Source organism: Cucumis sativus, chromosome 1, assembly GCF_000004075.3.
Source record: "Cucumis sativus cultivar 9930 chromosome 1, Cucumber_9930_V3, whole genome shotgun sequence".
In the NCBI taxonomy this organism is placed as follows: Eukaryota; Viridiplantae; Streptophyta; class Magnoliopsida; order Cucurbitales; family Cucurbitaceae; genus Cucumis; species Cucumis sativus.
Genome location: NC_026655.2, coordinates 719,912 through 744,166, shown reverse-complemented (window position 1 = coordinate 744,166; position 24,255 = coordinate 719,912). Strand labels below are relative to the sequence as shown.

At 30.1% G+C, this 24,255-nt stretch overlaps 2 protein-coding genes across 2 annotated transcripts; one reads left to right on the top strand and one right to left on the bottom strand.

Moving 5' to 3' along the window:
* The first annotated feature begins 862 nt into the window (after positions 1 to 862).
* Positions 863 to 6,917, top strand: LOC101204933 (FKBP12-interacting protein of 37 kDa). The gene is made up of 14 exons (XM_004138048.3): positions 863 to 1,059; positions 1,157 to 1,208; positions 1,296 to 1,357; positions 1,463 to 1,530; positions 1,656 to 1,692; positions 2,497 to 2,584; positions 2,666 to 2,730; positions 2,804 to 2,881; positions 3,386 to 3,433; positions 3,873 to 3,926; positions 4,691 to 4,852; positions 5,276 to 5,345; positions 6,449 to 6,504; positions 6,586 to 6,917. The coding sequence occupies exons 1-14, from the start codon at positions 1,033 to 1,035 to the stop codon at positions 6,748 to 6,750; spliced, it is 1,032 nt and encodes a 343-aa protein (XP_004138096.1). The 5' UTR covers positions 863 to 1,032; the 3' UTR covers positions 6,751 to 6,917.
* LOC101205178 lies at positions 6,485 to 11,878 on the bottom strand. Its single transcript, XM_031889628.1, is given in 12 exon segments — positions 6,485 to 7,073; positions 7,075 to 7,122; positions 7,511 to 7,726; positions 7,879 to 8,054; positions 8,128 to 8,397; positions 9,570 to 9,656; positions 9,730 to 9,819; positions 9,902 to 10,032; positions 10,116 to 10,173; positions 10,901 to 11,054; positions 11,182 to 11,287; positions 11,764 to 11,878. Coding segments are annotated over 12 exon segments (1,503 nt in total). The 5' UTR covers positions 11,862 to 11,878; the 3' UTR covers positions 6,485 to 7,004.
* Between the last annotated feature and the right edge of the window lie 12,377 nt (positions 11,879 to 24,255).

The window sequence follows — 24,255 nt, the reverse complement described above, 5'->3', positions numbered from 1 at the left end:
TTGTGGATACGTTATTGTTGTTATTAATTAGTCGTATTCAATAAGAAGTGATTTAGATTAAAAATGCAAGAACTACTAAAATTGGAGAGTTGAAAAAGTGATAAACCTCTACTTTCTACTACTTTTCTTTCTTTGGAAAAGTAATAACTAGTAGTGTAAAATTACCATTATTTTCAAAAGTTGTTAAGAATTAAGAGCTTTGTTAAAGGTTAGTTTGAATTGAATACATTGAACATTGCAATAACCATATAATGTCATACACAAAATAGTTGTCTACAAACCATACCTTTAATATTACAAATAACAAAAATTACCATTATATTCCAAAGTCCTTTAGAATTGGTAGCTTTATTAAAGTTTGGCTTAATGTATTGATATTGTGAATAAGGATACATCACTACTTTTTTGTATGCCTTTTCTTCTTATTTTTAAATTTCATTTTTTTCGTCTATCGTTGACCATAAAAACATTGAAACAGGTTGTCTAATTAATCATCGTGAAACAATCGTCTTTTTTCTTTATCTGTCATCTATCGTTGACCATCGAAACATTGACATGTTGTCGTTGATCTTAGTGAAGCAGTTGTGGAGATAGAGAAGAGTGATAGGAGACCGAAAGTGAGAGACGAGACCAAGAAGAGAGAGTAAGAACAAGACCAAGGGAGAGAGACGAGTGAAAGAGAGATAATTAAGAGAGTGGAAAAAACCGTTTAATTCGGCTCATGTCCTCAATGTTTCATTGGGCTGTTGAACTTTCTAAACTGGGCTTAGTTGGGCCTTGATGGGCTAAGACCCGGCCTTTGCAATAAGAGATGGAGGGAAAAGAGAATTGGATGAATCTGCCGCTCCACAGTGAAAAGCCGAACGATTCATGAAATATGGGTTTATGAATGAATGTTAACATCGCTCTTTCTTTTCGGATTTAGTTCTCTCGGTTCTCAGCTATCTTTCCTCGCCATTGCCGGCAGAGAACAATTGCGCTTTTTGGTTGCAGTTCCTGACGAGAAGCTCAGTTTCCTAGGGTTTGTATTCCATGGCGTCGCACGCTCATCTCGAAGATGTTAGTTTCTCCTTCTCTTCCTCATCTCTTTGTATGTTTTTTACTCGATTTGTTTCTTAGAGCTTCTCTTGGATTTCTTCATTTTTTTTTTCTCCAGGACGATGATTTTGGAGGCGATTTTAATGGAACACATAACAATAGGCAGTCAGGTGAAATTTCGCATTATTTGAAATGATTCGTTGGTGTGAGATTGGCCTGTGTTTACTTATTTAATGCTATGTTTGTGAAAAATGTAGGGAATAAGAGAGGTTTTGGCGATCTCGAAGACGATGAGGACGACTTCTTTGGCTCCAAAAAGGTAATTCTACCTTATATTCACCTGATTTACTAGTTTTGTATGTTGAGCTTTAATGTTTGTTTCGAACTTCAGTTTGTTTAATTAACTCTAATTGCTTCAATGTAGGCTAACTCTAAAGTAGAAGAAACTGCTCCAGGTGTAGCGACAAGAATGATTCTGTCGCTTCGTGAGAGGTACTGTATCATTTGCAGTGATTGATAAACATTTACGAAATATCTTATCTGCTCATTGTTGAAAGGAACTGTGCCTTCGAGTTCCTTATGTAAATTTATACATTCTGAATCTTCCTCGCGTGCAGTCTTGAAACATGCGAGGATACACTTGCTACATGCCGGGTATGTTTTTTGGTTATCTTTCCACTTCTTCATTCTTCTTTGCCTGTCTCTCTCTATTCTTCTCGTTTGCTTAAGTTTTCTCGCAAAGATGTCCTAGTTTTGGTTGGACACTCGTGGATCATTTGGATCTCTGTATTAGTTGCTTGCGAATCTAATGTTAGGAATTCTGTCATTTTGTCATTCAGTTCTTGATATTCGGCACTTTACCAATTTAAATAATCTACTCCATGTTCTAAAACTTAATGAAACATATGCCCTAAAATGATAGAGTAGTATGAGCTTACTTGGAGACATCTATTCTACGCTTCTATTGATCAACAATGATAATGAAAAAAGAATCCTACTCGAATCTTATGTCATGATAAAAAAAACTGTAAACTAACCATGGCTCTTGGTAATCATCCAAAAGAAACTAAAGAATATGTAAATTCCAAAAGAAGATTTGTAAGATGCTTGCATCCGTAAAAAATTTTGTTCATAGCTGAAGAAAGATGTTTTGTTGTAATTTATTAATCCTCAGTGAGGGCTCTAGAGTCAAAGCTGATGCCTCGTGTAGTCATATGATTCTCTTGAACCTAATGAAGTTGTTGAATATTTGCTCATCATGGATATTCCTTATTCACATATGTTCATGCTATTGTTGAAATAACTATGATCTGTTGCCTACTACCGTTCTCACATTGAGTTTGGATAGATATTCGCTCTTTATATTAGCATTTCCTATAAAAAGAAGTTCACATTAGTGTTTTTTAAGGATGCTCGTATACATAGTTTAATTACTTATTAGACTGATTTTGGTTTCAGACAGAGCTTGAAACTGCTAAGTCTGAGATTCAGAAGTGGATTTCTTCATTTCAAAATGAGAATTTCATTCCTTCTGGAACTTCCCCTGGTTAGCTTATTGAACTCTGATTTTTTTTTTGTCATCCAATATGAATTTCTTGTCCATGAAACAAATGTCGTTTCTCTGTAGAACCTAAATACGTGGTCAATTATCTTCAATCACTGAAGTCATCAGAGGAGTCTCTAAGAGACCAGGTTTGTTGATTGTGATTTCAAGTTTGGAATGTGATATTTTGCCATGCTAAATGTAATGTGTTTCGTTCTTCAGCTAGAAAAGGCAAAGAAGAAAGAAGCTGCTTTTATTGTCACGCTTGCAAAACGAGAGCAGGAGATTGCAGAGTTGAAGGCAAGTTTTGCATTTCTTGATATGTGTGTGTGTGTTGCTTCTAACATGAAATATGTGTGAGTTGTGAGATGATAAGAATGAAATATATTTTGTTTGTCATGCATGATTTTCATCATTTATAACTTATAGGACTTGATCATCTTTGGTGATAGGGTTGATTAATTTTAAACTTGAGAACTTAATTTTGTGTGACACTTCCTCAAAAGTAAACAACAATTGAACATGATTCTTTGAAGCTTCTTTATCGACATCTAGGAGTGCTAGGTTTAATCAAGAAGAGAACTTCTACATCGGTAATTATTGATTTGGGTTGGTATCAGATGCTAACAATTCTGCTACTACCTGTGATTTGTGCAATGCAGATATCTTCATCTTTATTTGCCTACCACTTGCATTCTGTTTCACAATTTCCTTCTGATAACTCTTTATTGCCATTCCAATTTTGATTACTGTGTCTTTGAGTACTTGTGAGATCATGCTTTTTCAATTTGCTAATATATCCAGGCTGCAGTCCGGGACTTGAAAGCACAGCTGAAGCCACCATCAATGCAGGTAACAACAAAACTAGTTATCACTACTTTTGTAGAAGTGTGTGAACTAGTAGAAGTACAAACTATTGAGATTGGATATTGAGAACAGTACATCAGAACTTATAGTCTTTTCATGTACTTTTATAGCATTTTTGAATCAAAATATTGATTTGTTTATCTTTTCTACGCTTATCTTGAAGATTTGTAAATAACATTTTAAGTTTTTAGAGCCATGCCTGCAACATGATGCTTTTGTTAAGAAAATAAGTTCTGGTGGATATGAGTGGTCGTTAAAGCTCTTCAAATGAAGACAGCTGATGTCTATTTTCATATCATTTATATAATTTGATTGAACTTGAATTATTGCTTCATTGTGTTTGCAGACGTAGACCTTTTGCATACTTGTTTGGAAATCATTAGTCTCCGAATTTTACTAACTTGCTTCTGACAAACTTCAACAGGCAAGGAGATTATTGTTAGATCCTGCAATTCATGAAGAGTTTACTCGTCTGAAGGTATGTTTCACATGCTCTACCAAAATTACTATTGTTGATACCTTCTTTTATATGCAAGGTGGTCTAAAATCTTAACTAAGATGAGGATCTTCCACATGTCTGACTATCATTTGAGTATGATCTCAACATTTTCTTCATGTTTCGTTCACACACACATATGTAAGAAACCGAATGTTCTTCAAGAAACATTGAAAACTGAAAAAACGTGCCCTCTACTCTATTACTAGAGAGAACTTCAACCTAAAAACAAAAGATAAAGCTGGTAAAAAAGAACTATTACAACCAAATCCCAAAGCGTATCGCCGGATCTATCCCAATGAACTCCCAAGAGGGTTATAAATTACAAGAGGTTTGTTTCCTCTCTTTAGACCTCCTCCCACACCCCCACCCCTCCGAAATATACATGTATATATATACATGGATCATGACGTTAGCTATATCCTATAAATACAAGAGAAATGGAAAGGTAGCTTCATCTGGAGGAATCAGGAGGAAACAAAAACCTCCAAACCCCAAATTTTAAGATACTTCTTTTCTGGAATTTTGAAACACATGGGTATTTCTTCCCAACAAAGTTTGCGGAAGAGAGCAAAAACTCTATAGATAAGTAGTCTCTCGGGATTTACAGTCCCAAAGATTAGCCATCTCATCAATTATATTTTCATTATATGCACATACAATTAATCATAAACTTCTTGAATCTGAGTGTTGGCATCTCGTAATCAAGCTTTTTGAATGAGCGTTGTTATTCTGATGACGTGCAGAATTTGGTTGAAGAGAAAGACAAAAAAGTGAAGGAGCTGCAAGATAACATTGCCGCAGTCAGTTTTACTCCATCTAGCAAAATGGGTAAAATGTTGATGGCTAAATGCAGGACTCTGCAAGAGGAAAATGAGGAGATAGGAAATCAAGCTGCTGAAGGAAAGGTATTGTATAGCCAACAGTTCACTTCATTGCTATCCTGGATCACTCATCTTTTTTTGTTCCGAACTCGTCACCTTACATTCCTATTTTCACTATTTCACCATCTAATTTCATGGAGGAGTGATTCTAAAATGGTTGTCGTTTTTAAAATCACTTTAAAATTTGTTTGTAATCATTCAAAATTTTAAAAGTGTAGAATTAAATTAACTTTCAGCGATTAAGAACCTTTTTAGAGTTGATTTTGAACATCACATTAGTGATTTTTACGTGAACGTGTGCTATATCTTTAATTGCCCCTCTTGATCTTTGGGACAATTTTCTTTTTTTCCAGTCAAGGTTTTTTCTTGTCTGGTGAGATCAATCATTTGTTTTGGTTTCATAGTTGTATTTGTTATCCCTCACAACTCACTCACCCTCAACTGCAGATGCATGAGTTAGGAATGAAGTTGGCCTCGCAGAAAGCTCAAAATACAGAACTTAGAATTCAGTATGAAGGTAAGTATCATTTTTTTCAGGAAATATTGAATTCACCACCCGTTTGTGCTGCTGCATGAATCTCTTGGTTTTTTATCTAGGAACACTTCCAAAAATTGCAAAACAAATTATAATAATGAAAAATTCTACGACACATATTTTATTATTTGCGAAAATGACAAAAAATAAAGCCTACGTATAAGTTTATATTTGATAATTTTTGCTATATATGTCAAATCACGAATCCTAAAAACATTTTTGCAAAATATCTAAACTAATTTGTCACTCAATACGATCTTTTTTATTTTATTATTTATTTTTTAAGTTTATGAAGACTGCTATATCGTATTTTGTTTCATGCATTTAAAATTTATTCTTGGAATCACCCTACTTAAAATGAACATAGTCAAATTTTAAAATCATAAAATAAGTTTGTTGTAATGGAGTTTCATGAGTAACCGATCGATTTTGGTTCTCTCTCAACATGGTTTTCAAAATCTACTATTAAATACAATTTTTTAAATACAATTTTTTTTTTAGTTTTTAAAACTAGGTATGTTTTTTTAAAAGCATTGGTAAAAAGTATTTAGTATAAGAAATTTAGAGGTGAAGTTGTAATTTATATGCTTAACTTCAAAAGCTATGAATAATAAACATCGGCATTCATCCAGTTTTTTGCTTTTGTTTCTACATACTCTTGCTCTCATCTTGTTTTATGTTTTTGTTTTTACATACATCTTGCTCATGTATGTTAGTTGAATTTTTTTTGCCAAATTTTGAAAACAAAACGTTCAAAATCGGATTAGTTTTTGAAACTTTTATCTAATTTCAGAAAAAAAAAACAAAAACAAAACGTTTACTGGATTCATTTTTTTCTCTTTTTAGGCTTTATCTCCTTTATTTTTTCATTTTAGCTTTTAAAAGAGAAAAATTGCATTAGAAGTAAAAAAAAAAATTAGAAAAAAATAACTCATAACAACTCACCTCTTTTCTCTTTTTTTCTTCTAAACTTTTCATTTTCAATGATTTTAATTTTAGTTTGGTTTTGGTAGAAAACAATTTAGTGTATATCTGGCGATTTACAATTTCGAATGCTAAAATGATAACACTTCAACTTGGTGCAGCCTTGCAGAATCATATGGAAGGGCTGACAAATGACGTTGAGAGATCAAACGAATTGGTATGTCACACATATTTGTTAATAATGGTTTCAATATTCATCCATGATTTTCGTTTTTACTAATTGATGGAATACATACAGGTTATTGTCCTGCAAGAGAAACTAGCAGAGAAGGAACGCCAGATTGAAACTTTGAAGGAAACTTTACAACAGCCGAGGAGCCCATTAGTTGAGGATAAAGCTGTTTCCCCACCCACCGAGAAGCCCAAAGACGAGATGATTATATCCACCGATGCCGAAAGCTGAGATGATGATGATGATGATGAAACCATATCACCTCATACTAGTTTTCATAATTTTGCATCTAATCAACTATTTTCCTCCTGTAAATTGCACTCCATTTTAACTCGGCTCTGCTTACCAGTTCAAAATTGAGGACAATTTTTAATTTTAATACATTATCGTTACATTTTTTTTTTTTTGTTATGGTCATAATTTATAGGAATGAACCATCTAGCAAACAAAGGATATATAGATAGATCCAAATAGCTGAGAAGTAATTACTTGATATCGAGCTTTTTAGTTCCCTGAGGCCATCCTAATCCAGCATTTCCTACGTTTCCAATAGCTTTGGAGTGGTTCCACCATCCCCTTCCTGCTGTTGCCAAGTCCCTCTCCCTGTCAAAATTACAAATTCAGTATTTTGCAACTGATTGTTCGTTGGAGTAACAATTGATATTTGATTCTGAAGTTCTAAATTATTAGAAAATCAAAATTGACAAATTTGATCATATTTATAAAATATATCAAAATTTTCCTAAATATTTTGTCCAAAGGTCTTTTATTGGTAGAAGCCTAAATTTAGATAGAATGATTCTCAAGTAGTAAAAACACATTTCAAAATTATTAGAAAATCAATTTCAACATGTAGGATTTTTTTAAATCATTTTTTTCATTTGAGAACTAATCCCAAAAATACCTTTTAGACTTCAAATATGCCTAGAAAAATAACGAAGAATGATTCAAACAAATTCGGAAAGGAGGGAAGGATAGAGTTTAGACAGACCTCTTTCCAGCCCATGCTTTTCAAGATCTTTTGTGCATAACTACCGGCTCCAAATGAAATATTCAAGGCTTCAACTACGGTGGTCTCGGAAGGGGGTGATGATGTAAGATCTTCATGATCGATGGCTGAATTCTTCTGCCCAGGACCAACCCCGAAACCACCATGAAGGATTCTTCTCTCAGCAGCTCTGTCTCTATATTGATTTTGGTTTGGACACTGAGATTGTATAAATGTAATTTTTGAAATAAATGAAGATCAGGTAGAACGATCGAGCATTATCAATAAGAAAGAGTTCATTAACTTTGCGACTTGTAATAGAACATGTGAAACTCTGAGAAATTTGACTTGCTTGGTAATATAAAGTTTACCTTTCCAGCCGTGGAGACATTATCTAACAATGTAGGTGCAGCCGTGCTATTAGCAAGATCAGTTGGCCTATCTAATAAATCAGGAAAACCCCAATCTTTTGTAGGGTTGGATGAATCAAAAGTTGACATGACCGCCAGATGTTTCTTACTAGGACTATGTAACTTGTAGATTCTCCCTGAAAGTAATTTAGGGTGGTCATCATAACATGGTAAGAAACGAGCTATGTATTAGAGACACATTTCTCTTACCCGTTGCAACTCGAACTAAATCTAAATGCACTTCAGATATTGGGGCCGTTTTAAAAAGAGTGCCATTTGAAGAGACAGAAGGATGAAGCTTTGCAGACTTCTTCACGAGTCTTCCAACCAACTTCATAACCTTCCTCTTTCCTCCTGTTTTCGACTCTGAGACCGTTGACCAGTCCCAGATATCCACAACAGAGAGTTTGGGCATTGCTTCCTCATAATTAGTGACTTGACCATACTGGGCCATCCAGTTATCCTCATCCGTGGACACACCTTCAGAAGATAATAAGAACAATAATAAAATGAATGATTATCAATGATAATATATTTAAGGCACAAAACACCTTTCAATCTCCCCATTATGTTTTGCAAGAGATTACATACATGACAAGACAAGTGGCTGTAGCATGAAGCAATAACATAATCAGGTAGCAAAATTTCAAAAGGTTTAATTGGTAACAAGTTTGAAGGGCAATGTTAAAGTCCACTGAACGAGATCAGCAAGCAACTTTTTAGAAATTTTGGAAGGAGAGGAACCTTAAAGTCCAATTTCTAACAATCATAGATATCTTGTTCATACTTAAACTAATTTAAAATAGAATTTAAAAAATCCGAAAAAAAAAAATAAAGCATCCCAAGGGCAGCGAGTGATGTGAGAAGGTAGCAATTAAAGTAAAAGAAAAATTTACATGAGTGAAAGCAATAAAAGTTGAGAGATGAAAGAAAGAATCAGAATCCAGTCCTTAACCCCGAGTGTATGATTGCTAAACTTATTAAATAGTATTCCCTATGTGAGGCTGATAAAAATCACATTAATCATCTATGTCCATTAATCATTATAAACATAACAAGAATGAACAATGCTTGATAATTGAAATTATGTCATCTATGATGTTAAAATGTTGGTTAATATTCTATAAAAAAATGTTGGTTAATATTCTATAAAAAAATGTTGGTTAATATTCTATAAAAAAATGTTGGTTAATATTCTATAAAAAAATGTTGATTAATAGAACACAAGTAAAGTTTTAATTGATCGTACATAAACTGTATATCAACATTGAAAACGAACTAACAATAAATATAAAATGAATTCTAAAAATGTAAGCTAGCTTAGCATTTCACTATTAAATCACGTGCATGATGCGGATGGTAAAACGAATCATTCATGCATCTTTCTACAAACCTGACAACAATGTTGTTCATATTCTTTAATTGCAAAATGTACTGATAATTAATGCATCATAAACAAAATCATCTTTGACAAAAGATTTTTAGACTAGTAAATGACTGAAATATTAAAAACGTGATCAAAGTTGCCAACTATTTTAATGTAAGATGCAATGGGAAGAAAAAAGGCGCATGCAACACTCCTAAGGCTAGCATACTTTAACAGTAATTAACCCCAAACGTGAGACCAGGTTGCCAATTCTGAGTTAAATTACCTCCTGATACATTTTCTGTTGGATTCAATACAGTGTGATTTTCTTCTTGGAACCATTCACCTTCCATCTTCAGAGTATCATCACAGCCTGAAACACAGTCAAAATCATTTTAGTTTCACAATAGTAGATTACTTTCCCAACTAGTGAAGTTCTATTATACCTCCATCTGATACTTTTTCGCTAGAATTCATGATTGCATGGCTTTCATCTTGGAACCATTCACCTTCCATCATCTGAGTATCGCCATAGCCTAAACCACAACCAAAGTCATTCTGGTTTCACATAAATCAAGAAACTCCTGTCTCAACTTCTAGAGAAGAATTTGAACACACCATCACTTGATGACTGAAAGTTATTAGCATCATTAGTTGTTGAAGGCGTAGGAGGTATGCTGTCATTAGTGGCTAAGACTTCTGAATTGGAATAACCGGACAAAAAAAGATCAATAAGCGTATCTTCTAACCTAAAAAGGTGAAAGTGTATATGAAAGAGAGACCAAAAAACAGCTACAAACTTAAATTAACATCTCATCCAAATATAGTATACCACAAAGATGTGGGAGGATTCTCGTGCTCATGAACATCAACCACCTCCATTATTTCTCCTGCTAAAAATAAAAATAAATGGGAAATTATTTGTTAGTTAAGGACTAAAAGCAGCATTGGCGTCATCAAGAGCTGTAGAACAAATAAAGCTTCCTTAGTATATGTTATAATTATCCTTCATCCATTTAGCGAGGGCCCTTAAATGCACATCACAACCAACTAGAGAGATGTTGCAGAAAGCATAGTCATGGAAGCAACAATATCAACGGTATTGCAGAAAATGGCAGTGGAGTATCAAGAACTTAGGAATATCTACCATTTGAGATCGGTTAAACATGGCAAGTAGTAGGCACACATGCAACAACAGTGATACTGCTTCACTATTCAAAATAAAGAGATCTACAATGCCACATGTAATATAAATATGGAATATATGTCTAGGATTTAACAAAAGGAAAAAGTCCGATCCAATCATCTAGCTTCACATAGATATTAAATAATCACATTTGCAAAGCAATGGCTCCTGAAGGATTTTATAAGTAACAATGTCTGGATCAATATAAGAGTCATAATTTAACGGTCATCCAAAGCATACACGGTACTGGTCCAAACAAACTAGAAATATGAAACCTCATTTGACACTGTAATCAATTATACGTCTATCAGACAAAAATGTAAAAGAATTGGCATCTCTTTGTTAACGGCTAAACTTAGTATCATTGAAAACAAAGCAGCTGCAGTGTAGTTGGCAGAATAACGTTTACATTACATGCATTGTTAACTAACCTGATGGTAGTCCGTCACAATCTCTTCCTTTGCATGTAGGAGTATCAGTTTCAGCGGCCTCAAATGAATAGTGATCCTCGCTGCCAGTACTACACACTTGACTACGAAGTTCACCTTTAACAGGATTATCGGGATACGTCTTACATTCTTCACCCTGCTACGATGTTCAAAGAACAATAATTATTTACATTCATATCAATCAAAACGAAAGAAGATAGCAGAGAATATGAAAGGCAGTGATAAGTAAGGAGCATATAAACAACCAAGTTACGATAGGATACCTCGTTCAACTGAAGAGGCACATAGCTTCCATTTTCGAATTTGTAATAAGAACCATCTCGACTGCTATAATACCAACCGACAACAGGATCGTGATAAAATCCACTACTGTTCGAAGTAACGCAAGTAAGTAACAATTAGCAGTAGAAAATGAAGTTGAAATGGCAACATTGAAGCAGAAATATCGAAATTCAGCGAAATTCTTTCACAGGAAGAAATAATGGACTAACAGCAGGATAAATTTCTCAGAAGATAGAAGAAACTGTGTGAAGATACCGCCATACTCAGCATCTAACAGTTCGATGCATGACAGATGTTTTTCATCAGTACATCAAATCGATATCTAATAAACAAGAAAATCAACAAAACTACTACGAATTGCTTGTGGTGTCAAGCTATAGAACAATAAGATTATTCCTCAATCAAAACCTCTGCCATTAAGCTATCTTAACATGTTTTTTAATCATCTGAACTTCTGAAATAGCAAATTTCCATCTAAAAAAAACTGTTACGGAAATGCTGGTTGATTTGGCGATGAAAAATTCGCAAAACGAAATCAATATATGAGAGTCGGTTAATGAAACCTGGAATGGAAGTACAGCTGAGAATTTTCATCCCAAACGAACGAGCAATTACTGTCCTGCAATTCCTCGGAACCGGACTTTGTCTCGTTCTCCTCCATTTTGTTTTGGAGCCTTTCTTCCAACCCCCGCGGTGCTCTCTTTTATACCGCTCAAGATCCGGCCCAATTATGAGCCTCTTAATAGCATGGGCCGTTGCTGTGGCCCTTATGAAGCCCATCACTCCGTTGGGCTCGAACTATACGTGGCTTTAGTAATATATTTTGACGAGGGAAATTTATATTAAATGAAAAGTGGTTAATTGCTCTCAGCAACAATTTTAAAATTTTAAACATAATAATCTAAACTATACAAAGTTATCGATAATAAACTTCTATGGTTGATAGACTTGTATAGTCAAGACGGATTGTCTTCCCCATATGCATTTACATTCACGGTATATTTTTTGTTTAGACAGGAAATAGTAAATACTTTAATAAAGAAAAAATAGTAAAATTTTCAATACTCAATCTAATAAAAAACATTGCTCACCGTACTAACTCTATATTTGTATTTATGTAGTTTTTCTTTCAATGCAAAGTTTGGTTACCTACTAGTTCAACAAATACAAAGGAAACATTAAATTTGTAAAAGAAAGTGAGGGTTAGAAGGAATAATTTTTTTATAAAATATACTAAAAAAATCAAACTTTATCAATTATAAACACTATAAAAGTCACTATTCAATTTGAAAATTTTCTATATCTTTCTATATTTTAATTTGTTATGTTATATTTAAAAATATTTGAATTTATAATATCTTACTAGACAATAGTTCCAAATGTGTGGTTGATTGGCACGTCCAATAAGACAATAGCTCCAATAACTCTTATATCCAATAGACAATTTTGTACGAACAAATTGACAGGTCGGTCGAGTGAGAGATGAAAATTTAGGTGCTAGTTAGCTATTAGACAAAACAAGCAAGAGAAATCCAAATTGAAATGGTTCCTTAATCATGATTAGAGGCGGGTGTATGTTCAATTTGTAAATAATAATAATAATTAAGAGAAGCTATAAATAGATGTGGAATATTTTCAAAGGCTATTATATTATTGTTGGTTTCTTGGGGTTCTAAATCAACTTTTTTTTATTAGGCCCACTAAAATTAGGGTATGAAAAGATAAATTTTAGAGATAATAATTATTTTAAAAATTATAAATATAGCAAAACTTAATGGTCGGAAATTCTTACGAATCTACGATTTATGAATGATAGACCAATATTTACAATATATTATATCAATGATAAATTTTGTTATATTTGTAATTTTTAATGATTATAGTATTTGTCAATTTTAAAATAAAAGTTTCGATTTTTTTCACTAATATCTTAAAAAAAAACTAAATCAAAATATTTTTTTGAACTTGAAGTATCATTATATTTTGTTGATTCTTATAGTCTCGTTTGATTTGTAAGTATAAAAGTAGGTCATCGAAACATGATATCTTTATTTATGAATATGTGATAATTATCATTGAACTATGTTTATTTTTGTTACAAAATACGATCAATATATATATATATATATATATATATATATATATATATATATATATATATATATATATATAGTATTTTAAAGGTTCATGTACCTCAATGATGTTGAGGATTCAATCATGAATGGAGGATAGTATCGTTCCCTATAGTTTCAAAAACGGACATTGAATCATTGGGGGACTGTAGTTTAAATTCAATGAATTCAGTTTCTAAAATCTTGAAAGTTATTCCAAAATGATGGTTTAAATAAGATGTTGTAAGTCAAAATTTTAAAATTAATAATTAAATATATAGTGATATTTTTTAAAAAAACTATAAATCTAGTAAAGCCTATTCGGGATGGACTTTTATCATTGTTATCTTCAACAAATTTTTCTATATTTGCAATTTATTTAAAATGTTGTCATATATACTAATATTTTGAATGACTATATTTGCAACTATCCATTTGCCATATTATTTAAAATAAGTTTGAGTTAATATTAAAAGTCAACATTTTCTAATTATTTGAACTTGAGTTTATAAATTGGAAAATAAAAAACCCTCACAATTTCAAACTCAAAATTTTCCAATTTTCTTCCTAAACAAATAATTTTTTAGTCAATTTTTTTTTAGAAAAAACAACTTTTTATATTTAAATTTTTAAAGAAACGAAAGTGGTACTTATAGACTTTAACTTTTCTTTTAAAAAAAATAAAGATATTTTTTATATACTGTTTTAAGAGTTGAATCACAGAAACAAAACGGGTCTTTTTCTTCTTCTTATTATTATGAAATAAACAACGAAACAAAAACAAGAGAAAAAGTAAAAAAAAAAACAATTAAACTTAATTGTGATGTATCTTATAACATATAAAGTGAACGATACACCACGTAATAATACACTGCTTAATGAAAAAGATGAAAGAGAGGTTCCTAATTAATTGAATTCAAACAAATTATATATATATATATTTAACATTCCAAAGTCCCTACGTACACCAAACCCCAAATAATTAAAAAAGGCAATGCATATTTTTGAGTGTCACGTATTTTTCAATATATTAATATCTTATCATTGAATTTCTCACCCCACACACTCGTGTAAAGATAATGAATGATTAAATTCCGGAATGTGACTACACACAACATCTATGATTGGAATTTGTAATATCATCCCTTTTTCATTTTATTTTATGCCACTAAGTGTAATTACTTTCTGCCTCATATTTCCAATGGGTCATAAACAATATAACATTTCCTCCACAAATTAAGGCATATAATTTGCTTTGTTAGTATCAAAAAGATTTTATGCCACTTGCCTTTTAATCATTTTCTACCTCATATATATTTTTAAGTTTAAAACATATATGTAAATCATATTATGAATTCACTATAATTAAATTATATGTGGAGCTATCCTAGTTAGGAAGGTTAGAGATGTCAATGTTAAAGGATTTGGACCATCCTTGATAATGATTTACAATTTATTTTTCTAACTACTTAAACTTGGTCGTGCTTGAGAACAAATTTCTTCTACATTCAGCTTTATGGTGGATCTTCCATTATTCAATAGCATTGACTTTCGACTCACATCTCTTTGGTTTAGTCTAAAGTTAACTTGTGTGTAAGAGATCCATGCAGTGGTGTAGTGCTTAGCCTACTGCACTCTAATGCATAAGTTAGTACGATGTGTGACTAATTTATAATTAGCTAAGTGCAAAATAAGTAAGGTTAATACTCTTGAATGAGACTATTTATAAGCATGTCTTCTAACCTGTGCATTTAATTACGTGCAGCAACAATGATATCAACGACGTTTCTAGCGCTCGAGGTTATTGCAGGGTGTGTCAATATGGATTTGAGTTAGTTATTTCATGATTGGTATATATATTCATCGACTTGGTTGTTAGATTAAAACCCTGAGGCTTCGACGTTTATCTTTTTGAACGTGCACTTCCATGTATATATGCTTCTTCCTAGTACCCTGTGGGCTGTGAATATTACCTTGTGCAATCTTCAATAAACTTTTAGGACATTCGGACTAATCCGTGCACTTCCATGTGCTTCTTCCTAGTACCTTATCTCATAAATAATCCGTGAGAGAGATGGAAGGATTACAATATTGTGTTCTATGAAAGTATAGGAGAGAGTAATTTATAAAGATGAGATTGATAAGCTGAATTTGGAAATGCAAAACAAATTAAAGGCTTGAATCCATGAGATAAAAGCAAAGAAAGAAAGAAAGGAAGAATTATGATTTGGGCTTTTGAATGAGTAAATAGAGAGGACCACTAGTGCAAGAGGTAGAAATGGATGAATGTGACCTGCACTACACTTAAAAGCATTGAGCAAGTTTTAGGTTGGACCAATTGGACTTTATATCGGCTTTGTTTCCAAGCAGGTTGCCAAAGCTGACCTCTCACCCACTCTTTTCATAACTATTTACTCAACCTTCGATAATTACTTCTTTTTTCTTTTTCTTTTTTTTTTTTTGTTAGGATTAAACTTATAGCTATTAACTACCACCTTTAAATATTAATTTTTAACGTTCGATCTAGTTAAGATTTTGAAAACTAAAATGGTAATGGTTAAGTTCCGTTTACTAACCATTTGGTTTTTGTAAAATTAAAGCTTATTTGATAATTATGTACGTTTTGTTGAGTAATCATCTTAAGAAAACTAAGCGTATAAGCAGAGCTCCATGTATTGGCTTCTAAGTCGAAATTTGGTAACCATTTGGATTTTTGCTTTTTTTATATATATAATTAAGTTCTATTTCATCTAAATTCATTGTCGTATTTTGTTATGTTTCTTAAGTAAAAGACTTGAGCTCTTAACTGGATTCTAAAAACAAAAACAAGTTCTTAAAAGCTAAACATTGATAGGAAGAATAATAAAACAAGAATTTACAAGTAAAATAAGTGTTTTTAGGTTTTATTTTAAAAAACTAAAATATAAAATACGAAATGGTTAGTTAATTTTAAAATTCGACTTTTTTGTTTTCAAGTTTTTTAAAAATTCAAATATTCATAAGAAATATGAGGTACAATTTTTCAAAAAAGGAAAAAAAAAAAAAAACCAAACGAGTAGCCAACGAAATAATAGTTTTTAGTTTTCAATCTCTAGAAAACAAGCCTACAAACAATACTACCGTAGAGTATTATCGTCATAAAACTATCATAGATTGATCTAATTGTAAAAACGAGATATAGTCTCAATAACTACTTAAGGGGCCGTTTGACTCTCAGATTATGGAGTAAAGTGGGTTATTTTTCCACTCTACGTTTTCTCCAAGGATTTTCACAATCTTAAGATTATGACCATTTTTTTTTTTTTTTATTTCTCATATTCCTTACCCCTCTATTTTACTATTTTTCGCTTTGTTAAACATAGATTATAATAACTCAAATTATAATAATATGCACTAAAAAAACAAGCTATAATAACCCAAACACTTTCTAAGAGATTACAGGTTGAATCAATCGTGCTCGAAACAAAAAAGAAAACTAGATAGATTAAGATTGAAGAATGAAATAGTGGTGAAAATTTGAAAAGGAAAGTTGAAGAAAAATGGTCCCGTAAGGGTGTAAGAAAGTAAAGTATTGTTATAAAAGGGCCGATATTGTGCTTTTTCACAATCCTGATTTTGTGGACCCAAAATCCCTTCGGCTTCTCCTTTCTAATTCCTTCCAACGAATTTTCTCGTTCCGTCACTTTCCAATTTCCCACCTCTTCTCCCTTCCTTCTATTTCTCTCTCCTTCTTCTCTTAATACTCATAAATTAAATACATCAATTTCATTATCACAATATTATTCTTTTTTTCTCACTCAATTAATTCTTCTTTCTCATTTTACTTCACTTTGGAATCATTTTGACCAAAAAAAAAAAAAACTTTTTGAAAAATTAAATTAAATTTATAGTTTTTCTTTTTTATAACAAACGATATTAAAACAAAACGGATAGTTGTAAATTTAGTCATTATATTCAAAATAATTAAGTATATAGCAACATTTTAAAAAATTTGCAAATATAGCAAAATTTGTCAAATTCTATGAATGATAGACGTTTATAACCAATAGACCATGTTGCAAATATTAGTATATCAAAAATAATTTTGCTATATATTTGTAATTTTTTTAAAATGTTACTATATCCTTAATTATTATTCTTAAAATGGTCCTTGATTACAATTACACAAAAATAAAGATATACGGTGTGTCTGACAACTTTTTCTCAAGAGTGTTTTCGTTTATGAAAGTTTATATTGATTGTTGTGCAATCGTTGGGAGATTGGATGACGACAATTTGTTGAGAGTGGTGGCGATAATTGATTTTTTTAGTTGTTTTAAAAAATAAAAATGAAAATTGAATTATTTACACTAATTTTTTTTATTGTACTTGATTTTAAAATATTTTAAAGAGCACTATTTGAGTGGATTGTATAGTCGAGTTATTCGAATTATTTAAACATCACTACTTCAAACTACTATTACCTACTATCAACGATCACTTATTTAAAGTTGTCTTAAAATTAATTTAATTGTGTAATAAATATCGTCTTTTTATATAAACAAATTTATTAAAAATTAAACCGTGCTAAATACTATTTATGGAGAATAAGACGATGCTCTAAATTCAAAGGTTGGTGTGAGAATGGTTTTAGAGAGCAATCTGAAAAGAAATTTTGGGGGTTTGTTTGGTAACGATTCCTATTTTTTATTTTCTATTTTCTATTCTTTGTTTCTTTTTTTTTTTATAACAAGAACATATATGTGTTTGATAACTGTTTCTACTTCTTGTTCCTTGAAATAAAAATAAAAACATAAAATGTGTTTGATAACTGTTTTTTGTTTTCCTATTTTTTTAGATTTATTTTTTTAATTTATTCATGTTATTTTATTCACATCTAAATCAATTAAATATTATATCACTCATTTTATTCTTCTGGAGATCAAGACGATGAAGATAAGAGGAGAAGAAAAAGAAACCACGTGGAGAGTGGTTATTTGTGAAAAAAAAAAAAAAAAAGCTAGAAATAAGAGAAAGAAAAAGGAAATCACATGGTAAAATGGAAAAGGTAAAGGAAATTGAAAAATAATTGGGAAAAAGAAAATGAAAACTAATAAAAATAATTCAGAAAGAGGAAAACGAAACCGATCAAACAATTGACAAAAAAAAAAAAAAGGAAAAGAAAATCAATAGAAATAATTGAGAAAAAGAAAATGGAAAAGAAAACCAATAAAAATAGTAGAAAAACGGAACAATAAAAACTACTTTTTTTTTCCAATAATTTCTTATAAAATAAGAAACATTTTTATTTTCTTTTAGAACGACAAACATGGAATATTACTAAACACTTCTGTTTTTCAAAAATAATAATAAAAAAAACAAAAATATTACCAAACGGACCTTTGATGTTGTGTGATACGATTACGTTAGTTAAAAGTTAAATATACAGTATATATTTCTTTAGAATTCGTTCATAAATCATTTTAAAGTATATTTCTTTAGAATTTTTTTGACTTATTTATTGAGACATAAAATTGTGCATTAGTAATCTATAACGAAATCACACACAATTCTAAGCCAATTTTATATGAAATTTCAAAGTTAATTTTGAAAAAATTAAAAAATAACTAAAATAACTTCACATAAATACTTTTTAATCAAGTGACAAACTTGAAAGTTACATTATCATCATAATTGGAGAGTAAGTATGTAAAATTAAGTCAATCCCAATCATGGTGGAAGACAAATAATAAAGGATCAATAGGTCAAATTACACTACTAATTCCACTAGTTAGTGTCCAATTTAGAAATTTTACTTAATCACGTCTCTACCAAAAACAAAAAAACTAATAACAAACACATGTTTATTTGAGTGATGACCTTATATTTAAACGGATAGCTAATGACAAAAAATTTAAGGTGTAATTTGACTTGAAGTTAAGTTATTATCATTGTTAGTATAAGCTTAATTAATTTAACAAAAGTCAAATTTTGTATTATGGCAATGATTAAGTGGAAACAAGTTGGTTGTTATTTTGGGGGTCAATTTTTGGACTACATTAATTTCCTTGTTTAATGTATGTTTTTGTGTTCACCATGTTACCTTTGTTTCAAAATCTATCATCATTACAAAATTAAACAAATGAGATTATGCTATTCTTTTATTTTTGTTAATGAAAAATTAATGTGTTGCCACGTGGAATGAAGGAGATGAAAGTCAACTTGAAATTGCAAAATTTTTAGATATGACTTTGAAATGTGATAATAAATAATAATTAAAACACAAAAATAAATATGACTTTGAAATAGCAAGAATATAGGGTTAAAACTCTAACATTTATAATTAGATTTACAATACAAACATGAAGTGAATTATAATAATTTTATCCACTCACTTGAACTTGGGACCTAAACATCTTTTTAAAAGACGTTTTTTGTCCAATAAGTTTGAAAGTATAATAGAAAAGTAGGACGTTGTGAACTCCACTTCTTGTTTGGTTCGAAAAGTTTGCCAATTTCACCATTAAAAAAACATCAATTTTATATTTTACCTATCTTTGTACCTTGTGTGCCCTACCTCCTACTTCCACTACTCGACTCTTTTACTCCAAAGTCTATTTCAAAGTCTATTCATATTGTCAAATTATGAGTAATATTTTAGTGCAAACCACACCCATTTAACTGATAGAGGAGAAAATTAATGTTTTATAGAGTAGATAGATTTAAGGGTTTTGTTTTATTTATTTTTAATCATAAGTTTGAGAGTCGTCTTAATACTTATCCAAAACTTGAAAATTTAAAAGTAATTTTTGTAATTTGTTTATGTGAAATTAGGTCCATTCTCAAATTTACTAATTCAAATTAATATTTCTTAATCTAAGCTATTGCAATTTTTAGATAAACTTTATTTAAAAATAGATAATTGTTAACATTTTTACACTTTCTTTTTTATTTTTTCCTAATCATAAAAAATATCCACATAATCCCATCAATAATTCAGTAATATATAACGTGACAGAAATTATTAGAAATAACAAATTTGACAAAATATTTACCATATATATCAAAATTTTCAAATTTTATCAATAATAGACATTGATATGTTTCTATCAGTGACAATGGTAAAAGTTTATCAGTGACTATTATTGATAGAATCTAAAATTTAGTAATATAAATTTAATTAAAGCTACTCACAAAACAAAGTTGAATACTTCTAATTTAATTAAGCTTGAGATTGAAATGGTGAGATTTCAATTTTGATGACATTGTTGAAGGCATCATATGATACCGAATATCTACATTATTTAAATCAAATTAAAAGTTCATTTATATAAAAAATAAAATAAGTTTTTTTTTTTTTAAAAAAAACACTATATTGAAAATTTATAAAATATTAACCCAATTAAATTAAAAACTAAATTTGAGAAAGAAAGAAAAAAAAACACCCTTGCATGTGCATCATTTATTATGCATCTAATGGTCGAACATTTAGATGAAGATAAATATTTTTTTATAAACAAACTTAGGAAAAAATTTATCATATAATCGAGTATGATTGTCTTTGGATTCGGACACCTAATTAAATGCAAATTATCACAAATAAAATATTTACGATCAATTAAGTATAATAAATTTTATCTTCTGGTGATTTTGTTCGGAAAGTGTAATTAATTTGTTAATTTTTTTTCTATTTTAAAAAAACACTTTTATCAATGCTAAAAAATGTAGTGATTTTTTTTAATATATACAATAATGTTGTCCTAGTTCGCTTGTATACAAAAAATATAGTAATTTTTTTTATATGTAATTTTAGATCTATTGTTGATAGACTCGTAGACTATTAGTGTTTATTAGGGATATTGATATATATACTATTTATCGATATTTGTTATTGATAGAATTTGAATTTTTTTTTATATTTTGTAAATAATTTTAAGTGTTTGACTCGTTACAGTAAATTTTCTCATAATAATAATAATTAAAAAAACAATAATACTAATTTTTTTAAAAATATTTAAACTTAGTAAAAGTTGTAATTCTCAACCACTAAACGTACACAATAACTCCAACTAATGCACATTTAATTTTGCAATATTGTAAGTAAAAGCAATAAAAGCATAAATCAACTAATACACACAAATACTTTAGTTCAAACGACTAATTAGAAGGAAAAAAAACTTTAGTTTAATTTAGTACAAACCTTTGGAATCCAACACAAATCTTTATGCCATTTGTCATAATCGACTAAATATACAAAATAGTATATATTCTCTTAGTTAAATGTTAAGTTAGTTTAACTTTATTGAAAAATTACCATTACCGAAGCTACCACACAATACAAATGTTCATGAGATTTGAACTATATATATATAGATACACAAACGAACTAAAATCAAATTCAAATGAGAAGATAAAAAGTTCAAAAGAATTGAAAGCATCAATTGATATTGATAAACTTTTCTTTTTGGTAACTCTGTCGTAAAACTTTAAAGTTAATGTGTTTAGTTTGAAGGAAGTAAGAAATCATTGAATTTCATTATTATTGTTGCAACATTTAAGGGGTCAGTTTGAGTCGAAATAAGAATTATCTAATAATCTTTTTTGGTACGATAAAGACTAAAATAACTCTACAAACGCCAACTTAAAAGAATTCGAAAAGAGAATCTTGAAATGAATTACAAAGTTGAGGTGTTTTCCTATAATCAAACCTAAACAAATAGGATAAGTATTTTGTTGGTAGTTTTCTTTTCTTAGGAAAATGTATTTTCTTGGTAGTTGGATGTTGGAAGGTGATTTAGATGGGGAAGGTCGTTTTCCATTCACTATGATTGGATATAAAATGAAAAGGAAAGTTAATTTTTACATTCTCTTTTTTGGGTGAAATTTTTGGAAGATGCACTGTTGATTGAGAAGGAAATATTGTCACAATTATTATGATAATAACGGTAATAGTTATAACTACACCTTCAAACTTTTAAATATAACAGTGAGTATTTGAACTTATATATGTGTTAAAATTAGATTTTGACTAAATACAATAGTTATAGAAGCTAAACTTTCAAAATGATAAAAATGAAAAGGAATAATCTCAAACTTACACATTTGTTACAATTTTTACATTTATATAAGTTTGAAGGTACGTAGGAGTTGACGAATAGAGAGTTGAAAAATGATTGACGAATAACCGACATATGTTGGCTTCTAAAAAGTTATATTGGTATTTGATAATTTTCGATATACTTATTAAGAGTACTCTTGACTATCAGATATATAAAACTTTAGTACAGTGCATGGAAATTTAGTTACACCCAAATGATAATAGCAACATCGTTGATATACTAAAAAACAACTCAAAGGATAATAGCAACATCGTCGAAGAATTAGTGTGGTGGAGAAGGGGAATAAAGAGAATTTGGACATAAAAATCACATAGTATTCAATATTGATCTAATGAACAATAATCACATATAAACCATAATGTACTTAACATCTTACGAATATCATATAGTAATATTGTAAGTAGATATCAACCATATAACCATATTTTATTCTCTGGAACAAAACAATTCACTCGTTCTTCTAATACACTGTTTAATTTTTCTAGATTTTTTTCTATTCATTTGCTCCTATATATATATAGTCTCATAATCTCTAAGTCTATTACGTACAAAGTTCTCCTCAATAAAGATTGATGGAAGAAGAAGAGACTATTCATTTTGAAATTGCAAAGAACCAAGAACATAAACTAAATAACAAAAAAATGAAGAAAAATAGCTTATCAAATCCCGTTGGTGATTACATGCAAAACTCTAGGCACAAATTTTTGCCAAAAAAAAAATTGAACGAGTGAACTCTACTTCTCATGATTCTCACCGTAGGCGACATACCTCTAGTGATTGGAGTTTTAGTTGATGAAACTTAATTCACATATTCTACGAAAACAAAGAATGAAATGGTGATTCATAACAACATTTGAGCTAGTAGAAGCTTTAATATAAACCTGCAAACCATCGATCACAAAAGCGAGACAAAATTAAAATCAAAATTTGATTTTGGGAATATTTACCAGAGAATTGTTAGAAAACATATGATTTTTTTATTTTGCCATATTTAAAAAATAATGACAAGGTATAATTTAAATTAGCTACCTAATGCAATTTCGTCTTTAAATAAAGTAAAACCCCCCAATCTTTTTTCAATATATTTCCAACAACTTCTTCACCTTGAAGTGATTCTTTTGAAAATTAAAAAATATTTAAAATAGACTTGTGAATTTTGAGTCTTTTCAAATTAGAAAATTTGATGGTGATCCACAAAATATAATCATATTACCACTAAAGACAAAAGAAAAAAGAAAAAGTATAAAATTTGAAATTTTCTTAGATTCAAAAACCTTAAATTTCAACCATGAATACTATATTTCTAAAAAGAAAGGACAAATATAAGGTAGTTGTGAAAAACAATTTTAATTATGTCCAATTTTCATTTGCAAATATAAGATAGGGAAGCCAAATAATGACAAAAAATGGATAGATACACGAAGTTAATTCTATAGATAGTCCCATAGTTTAAAAAACAAAAACAAAAACAAAAGCAAGAGATTATTTGAGATAAGGACGGTTGTAAAACTATAATAACTAACTCTGAAATAATAGCAATGAGTATAGTATATTGAAAAATCGAGTCGATCAACCAAACTGAGGGAGGTCGATTTTGAAAAGTTTTAAATTGAGAATTTATAAAATGTATTTCTAAGGATTAAACCAACTAGGTGATTGACCAACCAACCGTCTCTTACTTATCGATATTAAATACTATGTCGTAGTTCTAAAATAGCTACGGTCAATAGGGATGAGCATGTTACACCAAAAAATCAAGCGGATCAACCAAACCAAAGTAGATCATTTGGAAAACAAGAGAAGTCGGTCAAGGTCGGTTTTGGAAAGTTTTAAATCGAGAATTTAC

Excerpts from the sequence above, each read along its gene's own strand:
- LOC101204933 (XM_004138048.3), top strand. The coding sequence starts at position 1,033 with ATGGCGTCGCACGCTCATCTCGAAGAT. Across the intron at positions 1,358-1,462 it reads ACTTCTTTGGCTCCAAAAAG|GCTAACTCTAAAGTAGAAGA; the intron begins GTAATTCTACCT and ends GCTTCAATGTAG. Across the intron at positions 3,434-3,872 it reads TGAAGCCACCATCAATGCAG|GCAAGGAGATTATTGTTAGA; the intron begins GTAACAACAAAA and ends AAACTTCAACAG.